This window comes from Carcharhinus amblyrhynchos, chromosome 14 (genome assembly GCF_965287045.1).
Source record: "Carcharhinus amblyrhynchos chromosome 14, sCarAmb.v2.hapA, whole genome shotgun sequence".
Lineage (NCBI taxonomy): Eukaryota > Metazoa > Chordata > Chondrichthyes > Carcharhiniformes > Carcharhinidae > Carcharhinus > Carcharhinus amblyrhynchos.
The window spans coordinates 29,593,247-29,621,020 of NC_137337.1; the positions used below are offsets into that span (position 1 = coordinate 29,593,247).

Sequence of the window (27,774 nt, forward strand, 5' to 3'; positions counted from 1 at the left end):
TGGTCCTACTTCGCACTAAGTTGATCTTTCTCTACACCCTAGCTAAGACTGTAACACTACATTCTGCATTCTTTCCTTTCCTTCTCTATAAACGGTATGCTTTATCTGTATAGTGTGTAAGAAACAATACTTTTCACTGTATACTAATATATGTGACAATAATAAATCAAATCAAATCAAATCAAAGGGGCAGTACTGTCTCTGACTGGCCATGCATCTTACACCCTGTCTGATTGTTCCTCCCTCTGGTTTCAATAAGCTGATCTGCTGCTACCTACTTGGCATCCCGACCATCATTATATCTTGTCATCACTGGCTGTGGAATTTGACTGCTCAAAAAGGTACCCAGTCAGCAGAGTATTGACTCCATGTGACAATCACTGCCAGCCCAGTCTATGTGGCCCAATACTTTAGGAGATATTGAGCGGCATGGTAGCATAGCGGTTAGCACTGCTGCTTCACAGTTCCAGGGACCTGGGTTCGATTCCCAGGGCTTGGGTCACTGTCTGTGTGGAGTTTGTACATTCTCCTCGTTTCTGCATGGGTTTGCTCCGGTTTCCTCCCACAGTCCAAAGATGTGCGGGTTATGTTGATTGGCCATGCTAAAATTGCCCCTTAGTGTACTAAGATGCATAGGTTAGAGGGATTAGTGGATAAAATATGTAGGGCCTGGGTGGGATTGTGGTTGGTGCAGACTCGATGGGCCAAATGGCCTCTTTCTGTACTGTAGAATTTTTATGATTCTTGTTGGGGTGCATCATTTTAACATCCTCCCTGGAAAGCCTCTTCAAGGAAGTTGATGAAAACACGTTAAAATTCAGGATTGACACCATGCCTGAATACGTCACTGAAAATAAACTCACCAGACATGGATGCCCGCCGTTCTCTCTCCATCTGTTCGTGCCGCTGTTCCATTAGTTGCCTAAAGAAGTTTTTCAAAACAATTACTGGGACATCCCATTTTAATATTCCTGCAAGTCAATTTATTTCTTTAACTTTCTTTAATGAATAAACAGAATTTGATCCATCCCTAAAATCAGAGAGGTAACATTAACCAAGAAATGCAAATCATAATGGACATTATTCAAGAGCTTTAAACCAGAAGCGACACATTAATATTTTACATTGTTGCTTAAACCTTGAGAATCGCCAGAGAGAATAATTCAACTTCTTGACTCATAATGGAAACTTTTAGAGATCATTTCAATCAATAATAATGTCAATAATAGGCATAATCTGAGGTGCATAGCAATGTTAACACCATTGTATTTCAAAGCTATGATGGGTCTATTTTGTTCTTCATTTTGGGGAATATGCACATGTCCACAATGCCATTCATGTGAATAATATAAGCTTGATTTCTGTCTTCTTTACTTGAGTGATGATCTGGTGGAGCACATCACTTGTTTGTTGTCGAATCTGGCTGTATATCAGTTGATTGAAAATTGGGTTGGTACAAAAAAAGGGGGGGACTCTGCCAGATTGCACTTCAGGCAATGGTGGCAAAATGTACCCCACACTTAGAGTATCGTGTGCGGTTTTGGTCCCCTTTTCTGAGGAAGGATGTTCTTGCTCTTGAGGGAGTGCAGCGAAGCTTTACGAGGCTGATTGTGGGGATGGCGGGACTGATGTACGAGGAGAGATTGACTAGGTTAGGATTGTTTTTGCTGGAATTCAGACGAATGAGGAGGGGGTCTCAGAGGTTTATAAAATTCTAACAGACTAGACTTGGTAGATGCAGGAAGGATGTTCCCGATGGTAGGGGAGTCTAGAACCAGGGGTCACAGTCTGAGGATTTGGGGTAGACCATTTAGGACAGAGATGAGGAGACATTTCTTCACCCAAAGAGTGGTGAGCCTGTGGAATTCATTACCACAGGAAGTAATTGATGCCAAAATATTGAATGTATTCAAGCAGCACTTAGATATAGCACTTGGGCCAAATGGCATCAAAGGTTATGGGGAGAAAGCAGGATTAGGCTACTGAGTTGGACAATCAGCCATGATTGTGATGAATGGCAGAACAGGCTCAAAGGGCCAAATGGCCAAATGGCCTCCTTCTGCTCCTATCTTCTATGTTACTATTTCACTTTTCAAAATGGCATCTGGACCAAATAACTCACCAGCCATTTACAAATAGAGTCCTGATCTAAATCAGTCTTGAATGATAAGGTGAAATTCTCCTCTTACTGAGAACTCTGCAATTTTGTAATCAAAATGACATTAAACAGCGATGAATTATCCAGCAGTTTTCACAACATAAAACTGACCATAATTACAAAACGATTTCACTTACAGATCACGGTGGTAAATGGTAAGAAAATTGGAAATGGTAATCTGCAGTAGTCAGAGATTTGGATTGAGAAATCTGATTACAGTACAGTCAGGAGCTTTGCGCTACAGTTAACCACTACCCAGCCTGGAATGTTGCACTGTTATATTGATAATACAAAGTCAACATTTTCTCAGCTTTTCAATATTGAATTCTGCAGTTTGGCCATCAGAAAATTAGCCATAAATAACATTTCGCAAACATAGCAGAGTCAGGTTGTTAACTGTAAAGTTCTGCCATTAATTGTTCGAGAACTTTCGTCTGATCTGAATGGATTGGATAACCAATGTTGCTAAATGCATTTGTGAGAAGGACATATATTTTATGTTACGATTACTATTACAAGAGGACAAAATGACTGAGAAGTTAGACTGGGTGCCAACAAGCACGGCATAGATTTCCTATCCCTCAGTTCATGGGTTAGTTGATCTGATTCAGAAAGTGACCCCCAAAGCTGCATTCTGTTTTTAATGTTGAACAAATACTTTATAATAATAATAAATATGTATGAACAAGGATTTGTGGATTATGTAAAAATCTTGGCACTGTTGTTAACACTGACAGTATGAAACATATTATCGTCTCAAATATTTTCCTCCACAGAGCATATGGGTGGCATGGTTAGCACAGCTGCCTCACAGCGCCAGGAACCCAGGTTCAATTCTAGCCTCAGGTCACTGTGTGGAGTTTGCACATTCTGCGTGGGTTTCCTCTGGGTGCTCCGGTTTCTTCTTATAGTCCAAAGATGTGTGGGTTAGGTTGGATTGGCCATGCTAAATGGACGTTTGGTGTCAGGGTTACTAACAATGATAAAAATGTGGTGTTATGGTGATAGGTGGGATAGTACTCAGTGCTAGCTGAATCAGCTGAATGGCCTCCTTCTGCATTGTAGGTTTCCATGATGCTACCGTATATTGCTAAATCACTATTATTCCCATTCTCAACAGCTGGAACAGCCCTGTTCTAACCTGCAATCCAACCCTAATTGAAGAATTTTGTTGTTCAATTGCTACTGTAGAAGAAATAGCCTCAGCTTCTTGTGGGGCAGCATGGTAGCGCAATACTTAGCATTGCTGCCTCACAGTCCCAGGAAGCTGGGGTCGATTCCCAGCTTGGGTCACTGTCTGTGCGGAGTTTGCACGTTCTCCCCGTGTCTGCATGGGTTTCCTCCTGGTGCTACAGTTTCCTCCCTCGGGGTTAGGTGCATTGGCCATGTTCAATTGCCCCTTAGTCTTTGGGGTGCGTAGAATAGAGGGTTTAGTGGGATAAATATGAGGGACTATGGGAATAGGGCCTGGGTGAGATTGATATCGGTGCAGAATCGATCGGCCAAGTGGCCTCCTTCTGTACTGTAGGGAATCTATGATTCTTCCCTGCAGTCTGCAACATTATCAAATGTGGAAAGTATAAGGCAAGGCCAACACTTTCAGTCAGAAACTCTAACACCCTGAATGAATTGATTTTTATTTCCAAATTTATTTCTGTTAACAATGACAATTTTCTGGTTGTATTGCAGATGCATGCAAAAATCTAAAGGTTTAATACACAGTTAACTGCAGCAGGGATTCTTCAAAACAACTGAAACATTTAAAAGCAATTGGTTCAGTGCAGCAGCTCATCTGTACCTCAATCTGTTGTTTCACCAAGTGGAAAAATATCCATTCTGCATAACTTTTTTCCCCTGGAGCATAGGAGACTTAGGGATAATCTTATAGAGGTCTATAAAATAATGATCAGCTAGATAGTCAACATCTTTTGTCAAAGGATGGGGAGTCTAAAACTAAAGGACATAGGTTTAAGGTGAGAGGGGAGAGATTCAAAAGGGTCCAGAGGGGCAATTTTTTCACACAGAGGGTGGTGAGTATCTGGGACAAGCTGCCAAGGGCAGTGGTAGAGGCGGGTACAATTTTTTCTTTTAAAAAGTATTTTAGAGAATGACATGGGCCAGACAGATATAGAGGGATACGGGCTAAACACAGGCAATTGGGACTAGCTTAATAGTTAAAAAAAAGAATAGCATGGACAAGTTGGGCTGAAGGGCCTGTTTCCACGCTGTCAAGCTCTACGACTCAATGACTCTAAATTACACTTCTCATCCAGAAATCTAAACCATGCTAGGCTCCCTCCAGATTTCCATCATGCCAAATTTGAGATTGTAATCTGTGTTATTTGTTTTGTACAACATTGGTGCAGCTGAAATTCAAAGCATTGGCTGCACTTGGAAAATTATTTCCTCAACTTTGGCTGGCATCTCTTCCTTTCCTCTGTCACAGTAGTGAAGGACTGGAAGAGCTGAAACTTCTATAAATACCTTTGACGTGCTAGATAAGGGTGGTATTTGGTCTAATAATAGAAGTCTTACTACCAGCCTGTGTTAAAAATGCAGCCAGCGTCGCAGTCACAGGAATTCACCATTTGGCTCACATAAACTATCAGCTGCTTTGAAGATGTCACTAATAATGGTGACACAGTGGGTCATCAGCTGCCTAACCTCCCAGAGAATGGCAAGGACCGAGAGTCCTGGGAAACATACCCTGGCACTGTTTCCTTTTGCTGTTAGTAATCAGGGGCTCAGTTTGATCACTTTAATTGCATAGTTACAATTTCGGTACACTGTCCGTACTAACAAATGACTGGTGACACGTGGTACTAAAGCCAGTTTATTTTTGAGACCGTAATGAGTCCAATTAAAGGAATATTCCACGAGTTGGATTTGTAACCAGGGGTTGGGAGCCAGACACTGAGGCTGGTTCCAGGTCCCAGCCCTGTGCAGCATGCTTTCACAGTAAGAAGTCTCACAACAACAAGTCCAACAGGTTTATTTGGTAGTAAACGCCATTAGCTTTCGAGATTTGCTCCTTTGTCAGGTGAGTGGGAGTTCTGATCACAAATAGGGCATATAAAGATACACTCAGTTTACAGAATACTGATTAGAATGTGAGTCTTTACAGCTAATCAAGTCTTAAAGGTGCAGATGCTATGAGTGGAGATAGCATTAAGCATAGGCTAAAGAGATGTGTATTGTCTCCAGACAGGACAGTAAGTGAAATGTTGCAAGCCCAGGCAAGTCACGGGGGTTACAGATAGTGTGACATGGGGAGACCATGTACATTTGGGAGACCATGCAGAAGCTACGACAACGGATGAATGAGCACTGCTCAACTATCACCAGGCAAGACTGTTCCCTTCCTGTTGGAGAACACTTCAGTAGTCATGGGCATTCGGCCTCTGATCTTCGGGTAAACGTTCTCCAAGGCAGCCTTCATGGCATACGACAGCACAGATTCACTGAGCAGAAACTGATAGCCAAGTTCCGCACACATGAAGATGGCCTCAACCAGGATCTTGGGTTCATGTCACACTACCTGTAACCCCCATGACTTGCCTGGGCTTGCAACATCTCACTTACTGTCCTGTTTGGAGACAATACACATCTCTTTAGCCTATGCTTAATGCTACCTCCAGTCACATTGTCTGCACCTTTAAGACTTGATTAGCTGTAAAGACTCGCATTCTAATCGGTAATCTGTAAACTGTGTGTATCTTTATATGCACTGTTTGTGATCAGAACTCCCACTCACCTGACGAAGGGGCAAACCCCGAAAGCTAGTGGCGTTTACTACCAAATAAACCTGTTGGACTTTAACCTGGTATTGTGAAACTTCTCACTGTGTTTACCCCAGTCCAATGCCGGCATCTCCACATCATGCTTTCGGCATGGCCACTGCAACTTTCAATGGTCTAGCCAATTAAAGGCTTAGGGATTGGGCTCACTTTCCAATCAGCTTCAGTGGGCAGGCTCCCAATCCGATGGAGGAAGCTGTCAATTCAGACAGTGTGGGACATGGATGTCACTGGCTGGCCAACATTTATTGCCCATCCCTAGTTGCCTGAAGGTAGTTGAGAATCAACCATAGTGTGGAGTCACACACAAGCCAGACAAGGCAAGGACGGCAGATTTCTTTTCCTAAAGGATATTAGTGAAACAGATGGTTTTTTTCTGACGATCTACAATGGTTTTATGGTCATCAGTAGATTCTTAATTCCAGATTTTTTTTAGTGAATTCAAATTTTACCATCTGCCATGGATTCTTTTTTAAAAAACACAGCTTGTCACGATCCTGGAGGGTCCCCCCACAAGGTGATAAGCAGCTGTAACTGTGGCCTGAAAGGTCCAGAGGAGGGATCCCATTCTTGATCCATCACTCTCCTCCCCACTACCCCATGCCACCTTTCCCAGAGCTTGGCCCTATGGGCTGCCCACATTGCAGACTGCAAATCCCAGTCAGTCAGCTCCTTAATTAACTACAATTTGCCTCAGGTGGCTCTCCGCCGCTTGTCAGTAGGCAGCTGGTCCAACCCTGCAGCCCAATCATTCAGAATAGCTTGGCGTCAGGATTGTGCTGGGAACCTGACTCGGAGGCCCCATTCCAACCCCATGATGAGTCCCTGTAATGGCATCAACATTTAAACATGTTGGTAAACTATAATTCAATCTCAGGCTGGCTTGTCAATCTGCCACCTTCAGCAGCTTTCTGAATGGGGATACAAGCTACGAGGTCCCACAAACAGTGCCGCATGTCGAATAATGATTCGCAAAACAGCGGGAAATCGAAAGCCAAATAAAAAATGCCACAAATTTATTCTCCACCTTCAAATATAGTGGGATTTGTTCAGTGGATAGAATGAGCAAGTGCGCAAACGTGGTTCCAATGAAACATTTTGAAGATCACATGTGGAGTTGTATTTTGTTGCTCAAGGTTCAAGTGTGATCCCATTGCAAAACTGCAAAGCCAGAGATGATAATTTAAGATTATCAAGCTGGATGGACCTAGGAGAAGATAATGGCCACAGTGCAACAAGAGGGACCTGCATATGGTTTTGATATACAAGACTTGCTTTATGGTAGAAATTATATCTATAAACTCCCTTTCTTTGCTTCATTCATGCCACTTTCCATTGGCGACAGTTTTAAATTTGCATATGGATAATAGGAATGATACGCTGCTTGTTTAAATATTACTTTATTTGATCCTGGGATGTGGGTATATCTGACTAAGTCAGTATTTATTGCTCTTTGGCCTTGAGAATGTGGTGATGTCCCCACCTTTTTGAATCACTGCAATGCATGTGGTGTAAAGGTTAAGTGGCCATAGTCCCAGATGACCACAGGCTGACTGGTGATGATTTTAACCTGAGGATCACCACACCTCAGGAAGGGGCCATATCGAGAAGGTGGGGCCTTCATGTATAACCTCAGCTGGCACGGGAACTGAACCCGTGCTATTGGCGTTACTCTGCATCATTAACCAGCCATCCAGCCAACTGGGCAACCAACTCATACCCATGGAGCTGTTAGAGAGTTCCAGGAGTCTGACCCATTGATGGTAAAACATAGTTTTAAGTCAGAATGGTGTGTGGCTTGGATGGGAATTTGCAGGTAGTGGTGTTCCCACGTGTCTGTTTTTGGTAGTAGAGGTTATAGGTTTGAAAGGTGCTGTTGAGGAAGCCTGGGCCAGTTGCTGCAGTATATCTTGAAGATTATATGCATTGCAGCCATTCTGTGTAAGTGTTGGAGGGAGTGAATATTGAAGGTGGTGGATGGGATCACAACCAAACGGGATGCCTTGTCCTACGTGATGTCAGACTTCCTAAGTGTTGTTGGAACCGCACTTATTCTGGTAACTGGGGAGTATCCATCATAAATTTGACATATGCCTTGTAAAAGGTGGACAGGCTTTGGGGAGTCAGTAGGTATGTTACCCACCATAGAATTCTTAGCCATGTTTGCTGGGCCATTTCAGAGGGCAGATAGGAGTCCACATTGCTGTGAGTTTGGAGACGCTTACAGACCAGGCTGGATAAAGGCTGACAAATATCCTTAAAGGACATTATGCACCAGAGGAGTTTTTATGTTAATCCAGTATCATAGAATCAAATAAACCCAATAGTGCAAAGGAGGCCACTCGGCCCATCGAGTCTGTACCAAGAATGCCACCCAGGCCCTATTTCCGTAACCCCATGTATTTCCTCTGATAATCCCCCTGACACTAAGGGGCAATTTATCATGGCCAATCCACCTAACCTGCACATCTTTGGACTGTGGGAGGAAACCTACTCAGACATGGGAGAACGTGCAAACCCAAGGCCAGAATCAAACCCAGGTCCCTGGTGCTGTGAGGCAGCAGTGCTAACCACTGTACCACCGTGGCACCATTCCTGAAACCAGCTTTTTATTCCAGATTTGTTTAATTGGTTTGATTTAAATACTCTCAGCTGCCATGGTGGTATATGGACTCATGTCTCCAGTATATGAGTCCATGTTCCTGGATTACTTGTCCCACAGCATTATCACTCCGGAACCCTTCCCAGTAAATAGCCGGAACTTTCTGGCTGTTCACACCTCACCACCACTGAAAGCGAGGACGGAAAATCTCGCCAGCGCCAACAGCCAAATATTCCCAGCCTATATTTTTCCAGAAACTTTACTTATTTTTCAAATGAGTACAATGTTGTTTAAGCGCAACTATTTGGTACAAAACAGGGACATCATACAAACAGGGATATTTCAGGAAAAATATCTTTTACCTTCTCTGTGCTTCCTGTTCTTCAGGAGGGGGCCCATTCTGGACCTGAACTTGTCGTTGCGCTGTGGGACCTAGAAGATCAGATAGATCAAGCTGTTAATCTCCATCTAAATTCTACAGTTGACTGTAGCACTACAGAGCCTTGTGATGTCAAAATGAAACATAAAGCAATTCTCTTATACAATCGATGTTCCAAATACCAGTGCTCAATTTTAATTGTACAGGATTGGTGAACACGGAATTGGGTAGCCCACCTGGCAACGTGGAGGCTCTGCAGATCTTAATGACAAAGCCTTGGATAAAGAAAATCTCCGGACAAGCGACTAAATCATCTACCTGGCTGACGGGTGGGAATGAGAATTTCATAGAATCATAGAAACTCTACAGTACAGAAGGAGGCCATTCAGCCCATCAACCACAATCCCACCCCGGCCCTACCCCCATATCCCTACACATTTACTCACTAATCCCTCTAACCTACACATCTCAGGACACTAAGGGCAATTTTTTTTAGCATGGCCAATCAACCCAACCCACACATCTTTGACAGATATTTGTATAGACTTGTGGGAACAGTTGCCAGCAATCAGTAGAAGGAGGGATTCATGGATAATTGGGGGAGATGGAGGAAAAAATGGGGAGATGGGGTAGAGACTGGAGTTGAGGAGCCTCTAGAACCCATGCAGGATCTGGTTAGAACACTCCTGGACCACAAGCTTTTCTGAACTTACCATGGCCTCTTCTGACCATTGCTCCTCACAGAGTGAGTGGAATTAATGGTTGTGAAGGGGGATCTCAGCTTCTGCTGCCTGGAGAACTTCTGGGAATGCAAGGTTGCTACTGTTACCTCTGCTGGTGAAGGCCTGCTGGAATCAGTACTTCATTACAGTGCTTTAGTGAAGGAAATCTGCTGTCCTTACCCCAGAGCCATAGTAATGTGGTTGACTCTCAACTGCCCTCAGGCAATAATAAATAGGCAATAAATGCTGGCCAGCCAGCAGTGTCCATATCCCAAGTATGAATAAAATAAAATGCCCATCAGGCACCTAAGTGGGCAGGGTTGGGTCTGCCCCTGGATTAAGGGCCGTGGGTGCAGAAATCCCATCCCCGGGAACTGCTGACCAATTAGAGGCTGGAAGCTCTCCACTGCCCTCAGTACCACTGAAAGCAGTGGCAGCAGCCGGTAATGCACCCACCAGGATCATTGAGGGAGCCCAAAGGCGAGTGAGGGTGGGGTGAGGGTCACCAAGCGGAGGTCATGGGAGAGATGGGGAAAGGGGCAGAGGCAAGGACAGAGAGAAGAAGAGGTGGCTTTCAGCCAGCACTCATCTTCCCTCCTGCCAAGTCCTTTGATCTTAAGCCTCTGAAGCGAATTCAAAGGTACCCCCCAGGAAGTCCACAAGCAAACTGGACAAGGTTTGCTTTGCTGATTGAATACCGGCAGTGGTTATGGTAACATCAGGGGGAAAGGGGAAAGGTCATTCACAAATATTCAAATTTAAGTAAACATCACACCCGCCTCCAAACCCATTGCCAGTGGGCATCAAATAGCACCCATTGCTTCTGTTTTTGGGATGCTGACAGTGTTGAATTCCCCCAGTGGAGGTTAAAATTAGGCTATGATGCCAAAAATGCCAGCTTCTTTAAATATTAGGTAGGCCTTAACGTGCCTTCCTTTCTTAGAAACTTCATCAACTGTACAATTCACCAATATAAGGATGATGGTGGCTGCAAACACAGCTGCCAGGAGCCATTTTAATCTCCCCCACCCAGCATGCACCATTCTCACTGGGTGATGGAACTTCAAGTCCAGGCCTATGAATTAAGATCTGTTCTTACATTTGATCTATTTCTAACAGTGTACAGAAGCATAATCCCATAAGAAGTTCTTACTTGGAACTGACACTGGTCCATCAGAACAAACCCTAGTTTCTGGAACTTTCTGTTGATTAGTTTGGGGGTGGCCTACTCACACTTTGCATTGTCCTGTTCTAGCAGTTTCTGTGGAATGCTTCTTGTCTTGGGGTTACCTGGTTCAAGATGAAACTCAAACCCTTCTGCTTTTCAGTGCAGATCTCTGGTTGCTAAGCAATAGCTTAGTTTTTTTAAAAAACCCTGTAATTGCTTTTAAGGTGTAAATCCTTCATTCCATTGCAGGTAAAGTTTAAACTTACAGACACCTTTGTTTATAAGAATAGAATTTCATAGGATTCCTATCGAACAGAGGGTGGCCACTTGGCCCATCAAGTCTGTACCAACCACAATCTCACCCAGGCCCCATTCCCGCAACTCCACGTATTTACCCTGCTACTCCCCCGATACTAGGGTCAATTTTAGCATGGCCAATCAACCCTCACATCCTAGGACTGCCGGAGGAAACTGGAGCACCCGGAGGAAACCCACACAGACACAGGGAGAATGTGGAAACACCACACATTCAGCGACCCAAAGCCGGTATTGAACCTGGGAACCTGGCACTGTGAGGCAGGAGTGCTAACCACTGTGTCACTGAGCCATTTAACATGAAGCTAAAATGTAGTTTTAACCCTTCCTTTGCACAAAAATACAGAAACACATATTACGTTTACTTAAACATACACCATTCCTAATACACACAATTACAAATATAAATTATTTAAACCATTTCTATTTTCTTACACTATATGGAGAATTGATTTGGTTATAGCTGGTGCTGAGGAATGGGACATTTCTCCCATTTTTGTCACCTGATCTTAGCATGAAGCAAAGTCAGGTCAGGTATAGCAAGGATCAAAAATAGAAGTGTTTCCCTTATTCTGAGCCAACATTCATACAAACCTTAGAAGAATACTATCATATTAAAGTGAATCACATCAACCCATCCCTGTAGTCTTTGAATGAGATTGCCAATTTGTCTGGATTGTGTTAGTGTAAATGCTGGAGATTCACTTGGAGTTGGAATTGCATTCAACCTGTCCACATTCATTGATGTAAGTTGCTGGCAGCTACCAAGGGGAGATGTTCACTCTGCAGTGGATCCCAGCCTACGTCTCAGACATGAAAGAATAATGAAACAACCACTGCCCCACTCTATACCCAGCAGTGTGCTGTTCAATTATACGCCAGCAATTTCTAACTCATGTTTCTCTTGCTATTTTGAAATCCGTGGATTTTAACATTCAATGACAATGGCAGAATCTGAAAGCTGAAAATGTATCGTAATATTTGAAAAGATGAAGTGTCAATCCCACAATCCCTCCATGTTGAAAATGTCGTTAAGCAGGATCGGTGAGTTGAAGATTTCTGGAGGAGATTGCTCCTTTGATGACCGTCTTGTTTCTCTCTGCATATGCTTCTGATAGGCTTAGTGAGCTTTCCAGCAGCAAACATGAGAGAGAAACAGGCTGCGATTGGGGCAGCAGCAAACACCAGTAACTGTGAATATGTGACGATAGGACTCTGGAACACTGGGCCTCCACTCACCATGGCTTTCCCGTGGCTCTGGTCACTTTCACCCTGCTCCTAGTGTTCTTGTCCCCTCCAGCCACATTTCCTCGATTCTCCCTGTGTTTCCCCACTTCTCGCTTTCCCCTGTTTCTTCCTGTTACCTCGCTTCTCCTCGTGTTCCCCCAGTTCTCCTTGCATTCCCCTGTTTCTCCTCACATTCTCCTGTGTCTCCCTGTTACCTCATTTCTCCCACATCTCCCCTATTCTCAGCACGGTGGGGCCACATGTATTTGGGTGCCAATAGGCCTTAGGCTTTGTGCCAGGATTCTCTGCCTCTCTCCATCCCCATCTTGCCATCTAATTTAGTGAGGGTGAGGGAGGGTGAGTGAATGAGTGGGTGCGATGGTGATTGGGTGGGGTGTGAACATGATTTAGGAGTTGTGAGAGTGGAAGAGCAGGTCTGTGTGTATCTACCTGTGTGTGTACATTTGAGTGAGGCAAGTGTGTGTGTGTGTGTGTGTGTGTGTGTGTGGGGTGAATGCGTGCGTCCGTGTGTGGGGTGAATGTGTGCGTCCGTGTGTGTGTGTGTGTGTGTGGGGTGAATGCGTGCGTCCGTGTGTGGAGTGAATGTGGGGTGAATGTGTGCGTCCGTGTGTGTGTGTGTGTGTGTGGGGTGAATGCGTGCGTCCGTGTGTGGAGTGAATGTGGGGTGAATGTGTGCGTCCGTGTGTGTGTGTGTGTGTGTGGGGTGAATGCGTGCGTCCGTGTGTGGAGTGAATGTGGGGTGAATGTGTGCGTCCGTGTGTGTGTGTGTGTGTGGGGTGAATGCGTGCGTCCGTGTGTGGAGTGAATGTGTGTGTGTGTGTGTGTGTGTGTGTGGAGTGAATGTGTGTGTGTGTGTGTGTGTGTGTGTGTGGAGTGAATGTGTGTGTGTGTGTGTGTGTGTGTGTGTGTGTGTGTGTGTGTGTGTGTGTGTGTGTGTAAGTGAGAGAGAGAATGAAGGGGAGAGGGAGATTCTGATTCACTCCCAGTCTCAGGTTCTCATTTACCCTCACACCCACATACCAAAGGCACTCTCAGTGGGTGAGGGTGACACACACACACACACACACACACACACACACACACACACACACACTCTTTAGTTATTAATCATTTTTAAATGGTCAATTTATTATCGTGGCTTTGTTTTGTTCAGTAAGTTGTTTCTTTTAATACATCACTTATTAAAACAACTTCATGTTTAATTTGTGTCAAGCCTTCTCTTTCCAAAATTTGTTCGTTGGCTCTGAGTGTGAGAAAAATTGACTTGTGACCCCCCCCCCCCCACCACCCCATGCGAAGGGGTTGGACGGGCCCGTGTTAATACATCAAGAACATTGGACAACATGTTCAACCACTGTCCAGTTTTGCTAAGGATTTGACTCATTTGATGAAAGGGTTAAAAATGTAATTTAGCTAAAACCCTTTGCAAAAAGCAGAGAAACAATATTGCGTGTACACACATTCATTTCACATACATACATAGGCGTAAAGGTCTAGAGCAAAGCCTTTACAGGGCTTTTTAGACAGGCCTTGTATTATGATGGTCACGGGTGATCATCAGTAGATCTTGCTGGGAATGAGCTTCGCTATTAGGTGAGAGGAGGTTCGGCCTATAGGGAAGGAGCAGTGAAGGGGGGAGGGGTTTAAAACCAGCTGACTCCACTCAGACCGCCAGTCATTCGACTTGGATCTCAGCTAAATGTCATTAAAACAGCACTTGACAGCCACTGTAAATAAACAGGTGATTAGTGACAGAAGAGCAGGCCCTGCTGAGATTTCTACACCTTGAAAATGTTTATGAAGAAATATACCTGCTTTTTTAGACAGATAACATATTTTTAAATCATCAGGAATTCTCTTAAACAAAAGAGCCTCAGAAATATAACAAACAATATTCATATTGCTCTTAAAGCAACAGATTCTCTTTAAAATAGACGTAGGTAAACATTGGGGTCCTATTAGTATGACCACCAATGGGGTGAGACCTTAGATTGGTTGCCTCCTATGTGAAACAAGGCAACAGCAAAGTACACTTCATATTTTTGGTTGTATGTAAAAAAGCATGTTATATATCTGAATATCCTACTTTTAATTTCAAGTGGATTTGAATTTCCTATATTTACTTTTTGGACGGTTATTTTATGTGATTTACTTCACACTGTGTCGCATTATAACCATTAATATAATGCAATTCAAGATTGAGGCTAATAATAAAACATGAAGTAACCATTATAAAAAAATTGTAATCTCACTTTGTAAAGGATCAGGAACTTATATTTACTAGAATTCTTCATGGAAGGATTCTGTTCTGAAAGATTCTTCAGAGAGTTCATTTCTGCTATAAGATACCATATATATTTCACTCTGAGATACCTTTCTTTGGTCTAATTACTCCTGGGAGAGAGGACATGTTATTTTAAGAGCAAGTCTATAGCTAGCTTAGCTAACAAAGCTCTTAGCATGATTTGAAATTTCTCTTGGTTGAGGATTCAGACTGACAATAGGTTTGACTGAATAAATTAGCCTGACCAGGGGAGTAATGGTAGCACAATCCTTACATCAGATGATTCCTTCCTTTTCAGATTTATGTTCGCATTTTGATCCTGATCCAATGCAGAAAGGTATTAACATATAGAGCCAACAATTATATTGTATGAGTAGGTAAGGTATGTAAAATGTGAAGGTAGGTAACTAAAATGCTGGACTTTAGAGATTGCAAGAACACCTACAAGAACATGGTAGTTCAGAAGGTTACCCCTGTTTGCTTAACGTAGTCAGAATAAAAGGGATGGTGCTATGACGCAGCAGGTAGGCCTACTTAGCTGGAATATTGGAGACATGGGGTGGGATTTTACGGCCTCACTAGTCCCAAAACCGCAAATTCCCCCCAAGGTCAATGGATCTTTCCATGGTCTGCTCCCCCCCCCCCCCCCCCCCGACAACCCGCTTCGATTCCTGTGGCAAGCGGGCGGTAAAGTTCCGGCCCAAGCATCTACGGTGTTCATGGTGCAGTCCAGAGAGATGCTTTGTTTTGGGAGTTGAAACTAAATTAGTTTCAAAGCATTCAGTGGGCCCTGGAAGGCTTCAGCATCATGGAGATTGGTGCAGCTTAAGAAGGATCCAAGCTTTCAATTTATTGAAGTTCTGCAGCAAGGGAAATGGATATACCAAAAATGTCTTGCTCTTAGCAGCCTCCAGGAAGCTGGGGCTTGAAAAGCCCGGGGAGCCATTAAAGCAACTGTTGATGGCAGTTTGGATCTCAGAGAAGCTCTGGGAACCACTTTAAGCTCAATGCAGCTAGGAGCCTAGAGTTCGGAGAAACTCAGAAGCAGTGCCAGCTTAGTGAAGCTAGTGGTCTGCTAAATGGTTGAAGCTGTGTCAGCAAATAGAGGCAAGGGTGCAACTTTGTGGAACGTAGTCTTAGGAGAAGAGATTGGACCAATGGGAGGTGAGCAGTCATTGTCATAATACTAGTCGGAACGACTTTTGCGGGAATTCAGAAGCTCGATCTTCAAAAGTGAAGAGTTGAAATCCCTTATGAGGGAGACTGAGTTTTAATAAGGTTTTGTGACTCACTGAGGTCACTGACAAGTGGGTGGGTTGCTGAGAATTCTGTGGGATCTGTTTTGGGTGCATCAGCCACTTAATTTGCAGTGTAGTGTGTTGGACCACAGTTTACCCATTCATTCATATTGACTTTGTACTAATTCTGAATGCTGGAGCATAGGAGGGATATTGTAGAATGCTTTAATTTTCTGATTTTGCGCAGGAAAGTTTGTTTCATTTGTTTAAAACTGTGGAATCTTGTGTCTTTATTCTGCTAGTGGGTAACTGGGATTCCAAATTTCATCCTAACCAGATGGTAACAAAATGACAGAACAAGCTTGAGGGGATGAATGGTAATTCCAGTGTTCTATTTTTTAACCAGCTTTCTACTTGTGCTGCCACGTTGATATTCGTAATCAATGTCTTTATTGTTTTCATAAACAAGCCTTCCAAGTTTTATCAAACACCCTTGAAAAAAACATATGCACAACGTTCACTGCATCTAAAAATGTCTAACATTGATAATTATTTCATATTCAAGATAACAGAAGCAAACACTGACTCTGTACTAACTCATAGGGTGTAATTTTCCTGGCCCCTGGCTGGAATATCGCAGCAGGCTGGGAAATGTCAGCGGGGAAGCCTGCAAGAGGAGTCATGACCAGCGTCCAGACAATTGTGACTTTCTCAAGTGCTTTTTTTTAACCTAATCAGCCTTGCGGCAGAAATCAGCGTGAGGTTGATTACAATATAGCCCTAGCCCGTTCCCTCCCCTCGGAGAGGTTTGCACCAGCGGGGTTTAAAGCTGATCCCCATCAATAGGGACCGGGTGTGATCACCCTGCTGGTGGGGATAGAGGCCATTGAGGCCCCCTCGGGAGGTAGAGGGAGGGGGATATCCCTTGGACAGTGCCAGCCTGGCACCTGGTACTGCCCCCTGGGCTGCAGGCAGTGCCAAGGGCCTACTGAGGGAGGAATTGATCGGTGCTGGTGGAGGAGGGTATTCAATGGCATTCAACAGGGCTGGTAAAGAATTCTACATGGGCATCATGGATGCTGTTTACGAGCAGAATGGCACACATAGTGCTAAAAAAAGACAGGTGCTAAGGAGTCAGGTTTCTGTGACCAATTACTCCAGCTGAGGTCTTTATTAAAGTATTTATTAAATGTTTCTGTTAACCTCCTTGCTTTAGTTCTCAATGGATAGGATTCTCCGGTCATTCACACTAGTGGCATTCTCTTGTCCTGCTGAGTGAAGGAAGAATTGGCTGAGCGCCAAATTCTCCACTGTCGCTGGCAGTGGCAGCAGGGTGTGAGCAGCCAGAGAACTCTGATCAATGTCTGCCTTCACAAGATCCAGGATCTTGTATGTTTCTTAATAGCTTTGTGCAAATGTAAACAGAAGCCTCAAAATTCAGGTGATCACGATAAGATCATTCTTGCTATTTCCTTAAACAAATGCTATTTTTCTATCCCAAATAAAAGAACAAATGCACAAAGCATTACGCTGCCGTGGTTCAATCCTTAACTCAGCAAAACATAAATGATAATAAAGCTTTCAGCAAAATAAACAGTGTAAAGGAACCGGGGAACACTTATAATAATTGACATAGAAATTAGAAATCCAAATACTATGTATCTCGGATCTAAGTATTTTCCTAAGCCCTCGTACTGATTTTGTAATGTTTCTTAGAAATTACAATTACTTAACTAGGACAAACTAATTTCCTTTACACTAAATCCCAAGGTTCCTGCAGACTCCAACGAGTAAACACTGTGTTTCAATTATACTGTGATGCACAGATTCAGTAAGAGTATTCATTCCATGATCTACGGTTCGGGCAGCTTCAGAAGACAGTAAGTAACATTTAATTACTATTTCATTTTGCCCATCAACTCCCTTTAATAACCCAAAACTCACTCGGACTCAAAGGGATTAAACAATCATATCCAGTCACATGATAACACACAGGCAGAAACTGCTTGGGAATTTAAGATTCATCTATTTTAAATTGTACTGGGATTATTCAGATTCTTTTCTGTGAAGGTTTGCTCATTTTCCAGATAAAGTAAAGATGCAGATAATGGTGGACAGAGATGTAGCATAATGATGAATGCCGCTGATACCTCTATCTTCCTCTGCCATTCCACTACCTCCAGCTACGTTATTAAGTGTGTAGCATTGGCATTTTGAATATTACAAACATTTATGTTCATCTTTTCACAGTGGTTTCTGATATGTGTTACTCATTCCCGTTTTCTTCAGACACCCATTTTAACAGCTGACCCTGAACTTGAGCTTTCGGCCAATCTTTCCTTGGGCCTCAGCTCCTCAACACTCCTTACTTCCCCAAATTTAGTCTGAACAAAACTTACAGGAGGAGTGATAGGAGAAGCTGATTGAAGAGGGAGACATTAAAGTCAACATGAGGAGAATGTCTGTCCTGTTCTATAACGCTCTTTTCAAAGAAGAAAGAACAGTACAGTACAGGAACTGGCCCTTCGGCCCACCAAGTCTGTACCGACACAGATGCCTCTCTAATCTAACATTTTCTTGCCCCTACATGGTCTAGATCCCTCTATACCAATGTCTATTCATTTATTTATCCAAATGATTCTTGAACATTGTTATGGAATCTGCTTCCACCATCTCCTCTGGCAGTGCATTCCAGGCATTCACCATCCTCTGGGTGAAAAACTTGCCCCTTACGTCCTTTTTAAACTTTCCCCTCTCACTTTCAACCTACGCCCCCAAGTAATTGACCCTTTGACTCTGGGAAAAATACTTATCTACTCTATTCAAACCTGTCATAATCTTGTAAACCTCCAACAGGTCCCCTCCTGCATCCTCCGACATTCCAATGAAAACAATTCAAGTTTGTTCAACCTTTCTTCATAGTCCATATCCTCCAAACCAGGCAACATTCTGGTAAATCTCTTCTGCACCCTTTCCAATGCATCAACAACCTTCTGGTAGTGTGGCGACCAGAATCGTACACGATATTCCAAATGTGACCTAACCAAAGTCTTATACAGCTGCAACATGATTTTCCAATTCCGATACTGAACACCCTAACCGATGAAGGCCAGCATGCCTAACGCATTCTTGACCACCTTGTCCACCTGAGTTACCAGGTAACTTCAGGTAACTGTGGATCTACATACCTAGATCCCTCCATATGCTCATATTTCTAAAGGCTTTACCACTTACTCTACCGTTTACCTTACAGGTTGCATCACCTCACATTTGTCCAGGTAAAATTCCATGTGTCATCTTTCGATCCAGGTTTCCAGCCAATTTATATCCTGTTGTATCCTCTGACAGTCCTCCTCACTATCCGCTACTCCCTCAAATTTTGCAAATTTACTAATCAGTAAATCATTTGGAGGAAAATACATATATTACAAACAACAGAGGTCCCAGCACTGTTCCTTGTGGAACACCACTTGCCACTGACCTCTAGTTAGAAAAGTACTCTTCCACTGCTACTCTCTGATTTCTATGCTGAGCCAGTTTTGTATCCATCTTACCAGCTCAGCTCAGATCCCATATGACTTCACTTTCTGTATCAGCCTGCCATGAGGAACCTTATCAAAGGCTTTAGAAAAGTCCACGTAAACAGCATCCACTGCCTTGCCCAGATCAATTTTGCTTGTCACAATTTCCCTCCATTGTCTGAGTGGACCTATCCTTTCCTGAGTTATCCTCTTCCTCCTTATATATAAATAAAAAGCCTTGGGATTCTTCTTAATCCTGCCTGCCAAGGGCATTTCATGGCCCCCTTTTGCCCTCCTAAGTCCCTGTTTTGGTTCTTTCCTGCTACTTTTGTATTTCTCGAGCCTTATCCATTTTCAATTTCCCGAAATTTATGTATGCCTCCTTCTTTTTTACTAAGCTCACAATCTCGCTCGTCATTCAGAGTTCCAAACTTTGCCATCTTTATCCTTCATTTTTACAGAGACATATTTGTCCTGAATTGTTAACAACTGACTTTAAAAGACTCCCACATATTGGATGCGGATTTACCCTCAAACAGCTGCCCCCAATCTACATTCCCTAGCTCCTGTCTTAATACTGTTGCAGTTAGCCTTCCCCCAGTTTAGACTTTTACCCTGGGATTATTCTGTCCTTTTCCACAAGTATCTTGAAACTTACAGAATTGTGATCACTATTTCCAAAATGGCCCCCCACTGAGGCATCAATCATCTGTCCAGGCTCGTTTCCCAGAACCAGGTCTAAGATAGCCCTTTCCCGAGTTGAACCACCTACATGTTGCTTAAGAAGCACTCTTAGACACACTAAACGAACTCTGCCCCGTCCAACCACCTGGCACTAAAGGAAACCCAGTCTATGTTGGGGAAGTTAAAATTGCCCATCGCAACCACCCTGTTGCTTTTACCCATAATCTGCTAACATATCAGTTCCTCCACTTCAAGCTGGCAGTTGGGAGGTCTGTAGTACAACAGTGTGATTGCACTGCTCCTGTTCCTGAGTTCTACCCATATGGTCTCACTGCATGATCTCATCAAGGTGTCCTCCATCTGTATAGCTGTGACATTCTCCCTAATCAGTAAAACAACACCCCACCTCTTTTGTCACCCTATCTCACCTGAAACATCTAAATCCTGGAATGCTAACTGCCAGTCCTGTCCTTCTTTTATCCGAGTCTCTGCAATTGCCACAACATAGTTCCATATGGTAATCCAAGTTTTAAATTCATCCACCTTACCTGTCATATTCCTTCTGTTAAAGCAAACACACCTCAAACCATCTGTCCTGTCATGTTTCGTGCACTCACCCCGTGTTTTATTTCTCTTAGCCTTATTGGACCCATTCTCAACAGTCTCTGAACTGTGGCCATTTTTGATTTTTGTCTTTGGGTTTTCTGCCTTCCACTTTTTGCCCCTGCTTTATAATCCCCTGAGGGAATAATACACATTTGTAAAATAAAATGTACTATTCTATCAGCAATTTTGAAATGTTATTTAACCACATGGAGTGAACTTTCGAGATGCCTGGGATAGTATTCGAAACATCCATTACCCCCAGTACCATGTCTCCTCTGTTTTAAATCCAGTCCACATCACATTCCCATTTGACAGTACCACTTAGCTGTGATGTTCATCAGAAAAAAGGCCCAAGCTCCTTTGTGATTTCTAGAGATCTATCATTGCATTCCCTTCCGGGGACATATAGTTTCCTTCTTTAACAGCCACACAGGTCTCCCTGCAGATGAAAGAACAATTTGCACGCATTACACATAATATCCCAGCCAAACTCTGTGATCCCAGATTAGATCCAGACTCCACTGGGTTAAAATCCTGGAATTCCCTCACTAACAGCACTGTGGGACAACCTTCACCAGATGGACTGCAGCAGAAGAAGGTGGCTTCCCACCACATGCTCAACAAGGGATGGACAACAAAATGCTAGCCTTGTCAATAGGTCCCATGACCTGAGAGTTGTAGAAACTGTGCTATTCTGGCATAACCTGCTCCCCACGGAGAATGCACACAGTTTCTCTGCAGAATGGATGAAACAGCGTGCTAATTTTAGATTCAGAACAACCCATTCATGTGCTGTAACCCATGATCAGGGATGTGGAAGGTGGGTGTCATATACCATATCCAATCCTCGAGTCCTGGCAACGCAGATCATAAAGGCAGTCATTGGCTGGAATTTTACCGGAACGTCCGCCCTGATTCCAGGGGTGGGTGAGGCTCAGAAAACAGCATTCTCTTTTGGCCTCAGGCAGTAAAATTCCTCCTGTTCAGTCACAGTTGATTATCCTGCTTGAATTCGGAGTCTGGAAGCTTGGAGAAAGGCTGTTCTTAGTATGGCTGCTTCACAACTGGTCCAAGCACTGAAATATATTCGCATGAGTAACGTAGGATTTATGTAAATTCATGGAACCATGGTTCAAATGCAATATATTGGCCCTGAGGTTCCATGGTACCCAACTATGGGCAGAATCTTCCCATCCTGCCTGCCACGGGAATCGTAGCAGACGGGACTCGGATCATGCAAAGGTCTGTTGATCTTGGGCAGGATTTTCTGCACAGGATTTTCTGCAGCTGGAAAATCCCGCCCTGTGCGTGCAACGAGAAAGAGAGTTTGGAATCCCTATGGTAGATCACTAACTTTCCTAATTTACCTTCCAGATTCCCATTCTTCATCTGTGTAAACTCAAGCTATTCCAAAGCTTTGCCATCTGCAGCCAATCCTGTAAGTGCACTCACAATGCTGTTAAGAAGGGAGTTCCAGGGTTTTGCCGCAGTGACAGTGAAGGAACAGCAAGAAAGTCAGCATGGTGTGTGACTGGGATGAGAATTTATAGGTGGTGCTGTTCCCACGTGCCTGTTGCTGTTGCCCTTTGACGTGGTGTCGTGGGTTTGGAAGCTGCTGTCAAAGGAACCTTGGCAAGCTGCATCTTTTAGTGGTGCGCATTGCTGCTACCTGGTTCCAGTGATGTAGGGAGTGAATGCTTAAGGTGATGGATGGACTGCCCATCAAACGGATAATAATCTAGATAATTTCAAGCTTCTTATATGTTGTTGGAGCTGTACTCATCCAAATGAGTAGAAAGTATTCCATCACACTCCTGATTTGCACCTTGTGATGATGGAGCTAGGAAGACAGTTACTTACCAAAGAATTACCAGCCTTGACCCTATTTGATTTGTCCAGTTTAATTTTTTAAAAAATTCATTTTACAGGACATAATGGTTGCTGATTGGGCCAGAATTTATTGCTCATCCTTGCCTGTCTCTAACTGCCCTTCATTTCAGAGAGCATTTGAGAGTCAACCACATTGCTGTGGATCTGGAGTCACATGTAGACCAAACCAAGTAAGGACAGCAGATTTCCTTCGCAAAAGGACACCAGTGATTTTACAACAAGTGACAATGGCTTCATGGCCATTATTAACATTGTTGATATTACAGTGTTAACATTAACAAAATTTTCATTATCCTATGTCCCCTCTTCAAGTCCTTGAAGTGGAGATGCCAGTGTTGGACTGGAGTGAGCAGAGTAAGAAGTCTCACAAACTGCATGACGAAGGAGCAGCACTCTGAAAGCTCGTGATTCCAAATAAACCTATTGGACTTTAACCTGATGTTGTGAAATTTCTTACAAGTCCTTGAAGTTAGAGATTTGGAAGCTTTATAACCCTTCCACATTTAAGTTGCTGCTCTGCTGGGGGTGTGGTAGACTCTGGTGTTGCTTTTTGTCACTTTGAAGGTGGGACTGGGTGTTTGAGTATTGTTTCATCTGTTTCTTCCATTGCTTGAGGTTAAACCATGCCTGGTTGGTTGGGCTGGTTTGGTGGTGCATGGCTGCTATTACTCTTGACTTTATCTTGTGGGGTGGATGGAAACAGTATTTGTCAACTTGGCAGTATATTCTTATTCTTTCTTCTCCATTTATTATTTATTATTTATATTAGGAAACTTGCTGGGGCTGAGGAAGAGTCTTCCTGTGGCAAGAAGACTCAGTAGCATGCTCACCTCTGCTTTTTGTTGTTGATGGTGCTACCAGCTTCCAGCATCTCTTGTGGGTTTGGCACATTGGCTGGAAGCTGTGACATTTGCACAATGGTTGCTGTGTCTAATGACTGTACTATCATTGTAATTAGAGGCAGAGGTTCCTCAGATTGTTGACGCATCTCTGGTACCACTGTCACCTGAGGCACAATGGTAATTTCATATACGGTCAGTTAGTCTGACCACGGGGGAACTTTTCACTCCTTAGGGCAATGCCTTGGCCAATCAAAAGCAAGCTGCCTGATTTAAACGTCAAACAATGCTTGGCAGTTAACTGTCAGTCACCATCAACTGGTGCATTTCCATGGCAACTTCTCTATTTGCTAACCAATCAGCACTCTTTTCATACAGTATAAATTTATTGCTTCCCTTGATGTCAGTGTTCTTCCAAACTGTGCTGATGAGTGCAAGACAAAAAGCTTCAACAAAAAATGTATTTTGTTTTCACCAAGACTATGGTAGTCTTGATAACTTCTACTAGGTGGATAAGATTAAAGGTTATGCAGGCATCTCTGCTCAAAACAGAGAGAGATTGATTGCAGACAATATACATCAGCTCAAAGATTTGTTTATCACTAAGCCTCAGTGGCTTGGGGATCATGTCGAGGACTCGGGGTCAGAGTCCCCCAGTTCCACACAATGGAGAGATCATCCCTGAAATCCAATGGCCTTGGAGTCATGGCTCCTCATCTGGCAGGACTGTCAGGCTGGCACCAAAATCTCATTTAGAATTGGTTAGATGACCATTTACCAGGATATCAGTATTCCGAATCAAAGAATCGCATTCTCTAATGTCCCCCAGAAATGGCTGTGCATCTTCTGGGTCTTCGATCTCGACATTGTGAATTAAAACCCATCCCGATGATAATTCACAATGTCGAGACTGATCATTGGGATGCCTGCGCAGAGCTGTGGTTTCAACTTGCACAGTTTACCAAAGTGTCCCTGTCTATTACAGCGGAAGCATTGGGCAGTATTCACCCTAATGCCAGCAAGGCTGGATGGGGGAGGGATCACCCTCATGCCTACATGGTGATGGGGTGGTGGGGCAGCGGGGTTGGGGGGGGGGGGGGAATGTCCCAGACATTTAGTGATGGAGGAGTGGAGATTGCCACTCTGGGGACAAGCATTAGGGGTGCTCTCCATGCCTACATGCTTACTTAACTTTGAAATCGGGACACCCTTTTCCAATTTCGGAGGAGCCCGTCTTGCCAGCGTCTTTAGGTCCTCACTCCAACATAAGCTTCAAGGGAGAATTTGGTGAGAATCTCCAAAATAATTTCTAAGTGTGATTGAATTGCGATCTGAATTACACCAATCCTCCCAATGGAAATCCCGCTGGTTTTCCCAGCTGGCAACAACACTAAGAATTTTTGTTTGGGAGGACTGAGTCCTACATTTCTGATGTGTTCTGGTTCTCTATGACACCATGTAATCCTGAATGTTACAGCACTGAGTGTGTGGCACAGTCAGTGGGAATACTCTAAATTTCAAAAATTCCTCGAATAACTAACATGTGTAGCCAGTATAATGATAGCTGTCTCAAGTCAAAATTTATCCTTAGAATTGGCTCCAGGAGTCAATCCCATGTCAGTACATTAGTAATTGATGTGTGTCACAGCACAGAATGGCATTCGGAGCATTGCTTCGGCTTTAATGCAAATCTGGGGCCAATGTAACTATTCCTTCTTAAAACTGTTCTTACAGAACCAGCATAGTATCGGGGGAGCAGTCTCAACACTCATTTTAAATCGCTAGTCGTAGCAAAAAAAAGATGACATTGGAATTGAAGGTTTGTTGGATAAAAGCTATAAGAAAAGCAAACAGTCCTGCCAATGTGTTGTATGGTAATGCACCTCACTAAACAGATCACATTTCCTTCCTGTTCACATTAATCATAGAATCCCTACAGTGCAGGAGACCATTCGGCCCATTGTGTCTGCACCACAATCCCACTCAGACCCTATCCCCATAACCCCACGCATTTATCCCCAGCTAATCCACCTGACACTAAGGGGCAATTTAGCATGGCCAATCCACCTAACCTGCACATCTTTGGACTGTGGGAGGAAACCGGTGCACGTGAAGGAGACCCATTCAGACACGAGGAGAACATGGAAACTCCACACAGACAGTGACCTAAGCTGGGAATTGAACCCGAGTCCCTGGCGCTGTGGGGAAGCAATTCTAACCACTGTGCCACCGTGCTGTCATTAATATAGATGTAAAAATCCTGATATTGTACTATAATTATTAAGTTTAATAAACTCAATAGGCAAAGACATTTCAATTTATATGAAAAAGAACTGGTACCATGGATTAATCTATCACTCAATGATGAAACAATATTTGTTAAGGACTATGCAAAATCCTAATTGAATTGCATTCACTTTAGGCAACGTGCTATCTATATTTTTTCTCTAACTAATTCTACAAACTTCTACCTACGTTTGAGTAAAGGATGTTCAGTATGTCAATGATTATTGTTCAAACAATCCATTATCTTAGCAATAAAGGAAACGTGAGCATTCCAGCAATGAAGCAGTCATGAAAAGATATACAAACCAGTAATCGCTTCCTTTTGAACAATGAGATGTACAAATGAATAAGTAACTTCACAACCATCAGAACTCATTCTCAACCAGAATCTCAACCAGAATACAGATGCAGTCGACAGCAAGTCTTCATGTGATTGAATTCAAATGTATCTTCACTGCTGGATGTAAGCTCTTGAGTTGTTGACTTTAAGTGGGTGTAGACAACAAGCACCAGGTATGAGATCCATTTCTGAAGTATGTTATTAGAATCTCTGCAATACCAAAGTAGCTCAGCTGTTCACTGCACTTTAGATCTGGTGCCTCTCAGTGTTGTTATTTCCTACTCACTTTGTGCAGCGGATGAAACTGAACGCTCAAAATTAAGAAGTCATAGAGTTAAAACGCTTTGAAGTTGCAATTTCTGCATCAGTTACCTACAGAATATTTTGCAGAAAAGGACACGTCTACAGTGGCAGGCGCAGGAACAGAAGCAATGGCAGGTGCACTCTCTGCTAAGCATGGCATGACCGGTGGGCTTTTCTTATTGATACCTCCGATACACTTAACTGAGTACACAGCAACTAATACTCTACAATACATTAAACTTACGTCATCAATGGAACTGATACTCTGCAGCAGAAAAGAAGTTGACAGTGTATTGTCAATAATTAAATAGTCTAATTGGAATACCTTGATCATTCAACACAAAACTTTCAAGTGGGAAAAGGAATATGGATTGTCAGCACAATTCAGCTGTATTAAGAATTGTGCCCAACAACTTGTAATAAAGCAGATTTCACAAGTGGAGCCAGTAACTCTATGGAATGATATCATTTCCAGTACAGAAACCATCATCAATCTATCTGTGTAAGTGAGGCAAACGCTGGAATTCTCCTGCTCTACCCGCCACAGAATCAGAGCAGGCAAGGGGTGGACAACGTCTGTTAACTTTGGGTGGGAATTTCTGGTCTCACTTGAATGAAACCATAAAATCCTGCCCAAGATGTCAAGTCCATATAATGAAATGAAAGTCACGCCATGACGAACAGGGTTAAAATGATCCTAACAGACACCAGCTGGATCATGCCTTGACAAGTTCAGAAATGTAATGCCATTTCTATAAACTTAACATGTGTGGGACTTGAAACGAATAAACTCTCTTTCATCCCAGCAATATTAAAAAAACATCTATTATAATATACAGGTAGCACAGTGGTTAGCTCTGCTGCCTCAGAAGCCAGAGACCCAAGTTCAATTCTGGCCTTGGGTGATTGTCCTTGGGGAGTTTGCACTTCTCCCTGTGTCTGCGTGGATTTCCTCTGGGTGCTCCGGTTTCCTCCCATAGTCCAAAGATGTGCAGGTTAGATGGATTGGCTATGCTAAATTGACCCTTAGTATCAGGAGGATTAGCAGGGTAAATATGTGGGGTTACAGGGATAGGTCTGGGTGGGATTGTTGTCCTTGCAGGTTTAATGGGCTGAATGGTCTCTTACTGCACTGTAGGGATTCTGTGATTATATGAATATGCCCTAGCCTCTGCTAGCTTTAAGCAGTTACATTCAATTCTAACTGTGAATTTCCCAATCTTGATAAAAATCTAAATGGAGGTATGTAACTTGGAGTTATGATTGCATGGATAAATCCTCCATCTTCTGGACTGACTATCCGTGGTTTGGGAACTGATGTGAATGTTTATTGCTATGGAGCTGTGTACAATTCAATAACACTGGGTAAAGAGGCAGGTGAGGAACACTTATTA

General features: G+C 43.3%; 1 protein-coding gene across 6 annotated transcripts in view; it reads right to left on the bottom strand.

The window, feature by feature from the left end:
• Positions 1-27,774, bottom strand: part of LOC145352539 (ena/VASP-like protein) — a 219,558-nt gene that overhangs the window by 23,243 nt on the left and 168,541 nt on the right. For all 6 annotated transcript variants that reach the window (XM_080202522.1, XM_080202523.1, XM_080202520.1 and 3 more), the window contains 2 exons: positions 8,920-8,989; positions 864-922 (listed from right to left, as the gene is read on the bottom strand). In XM_080202522.1, the coding sequence (XP_080058648.1) occupies positions 864-922; positions 8,920-8,989 (129 nt within the window). The remainder of the gene's footprint in view (positions 1-863; positions 923-8,919; positions 8,990-27,774) is intronic.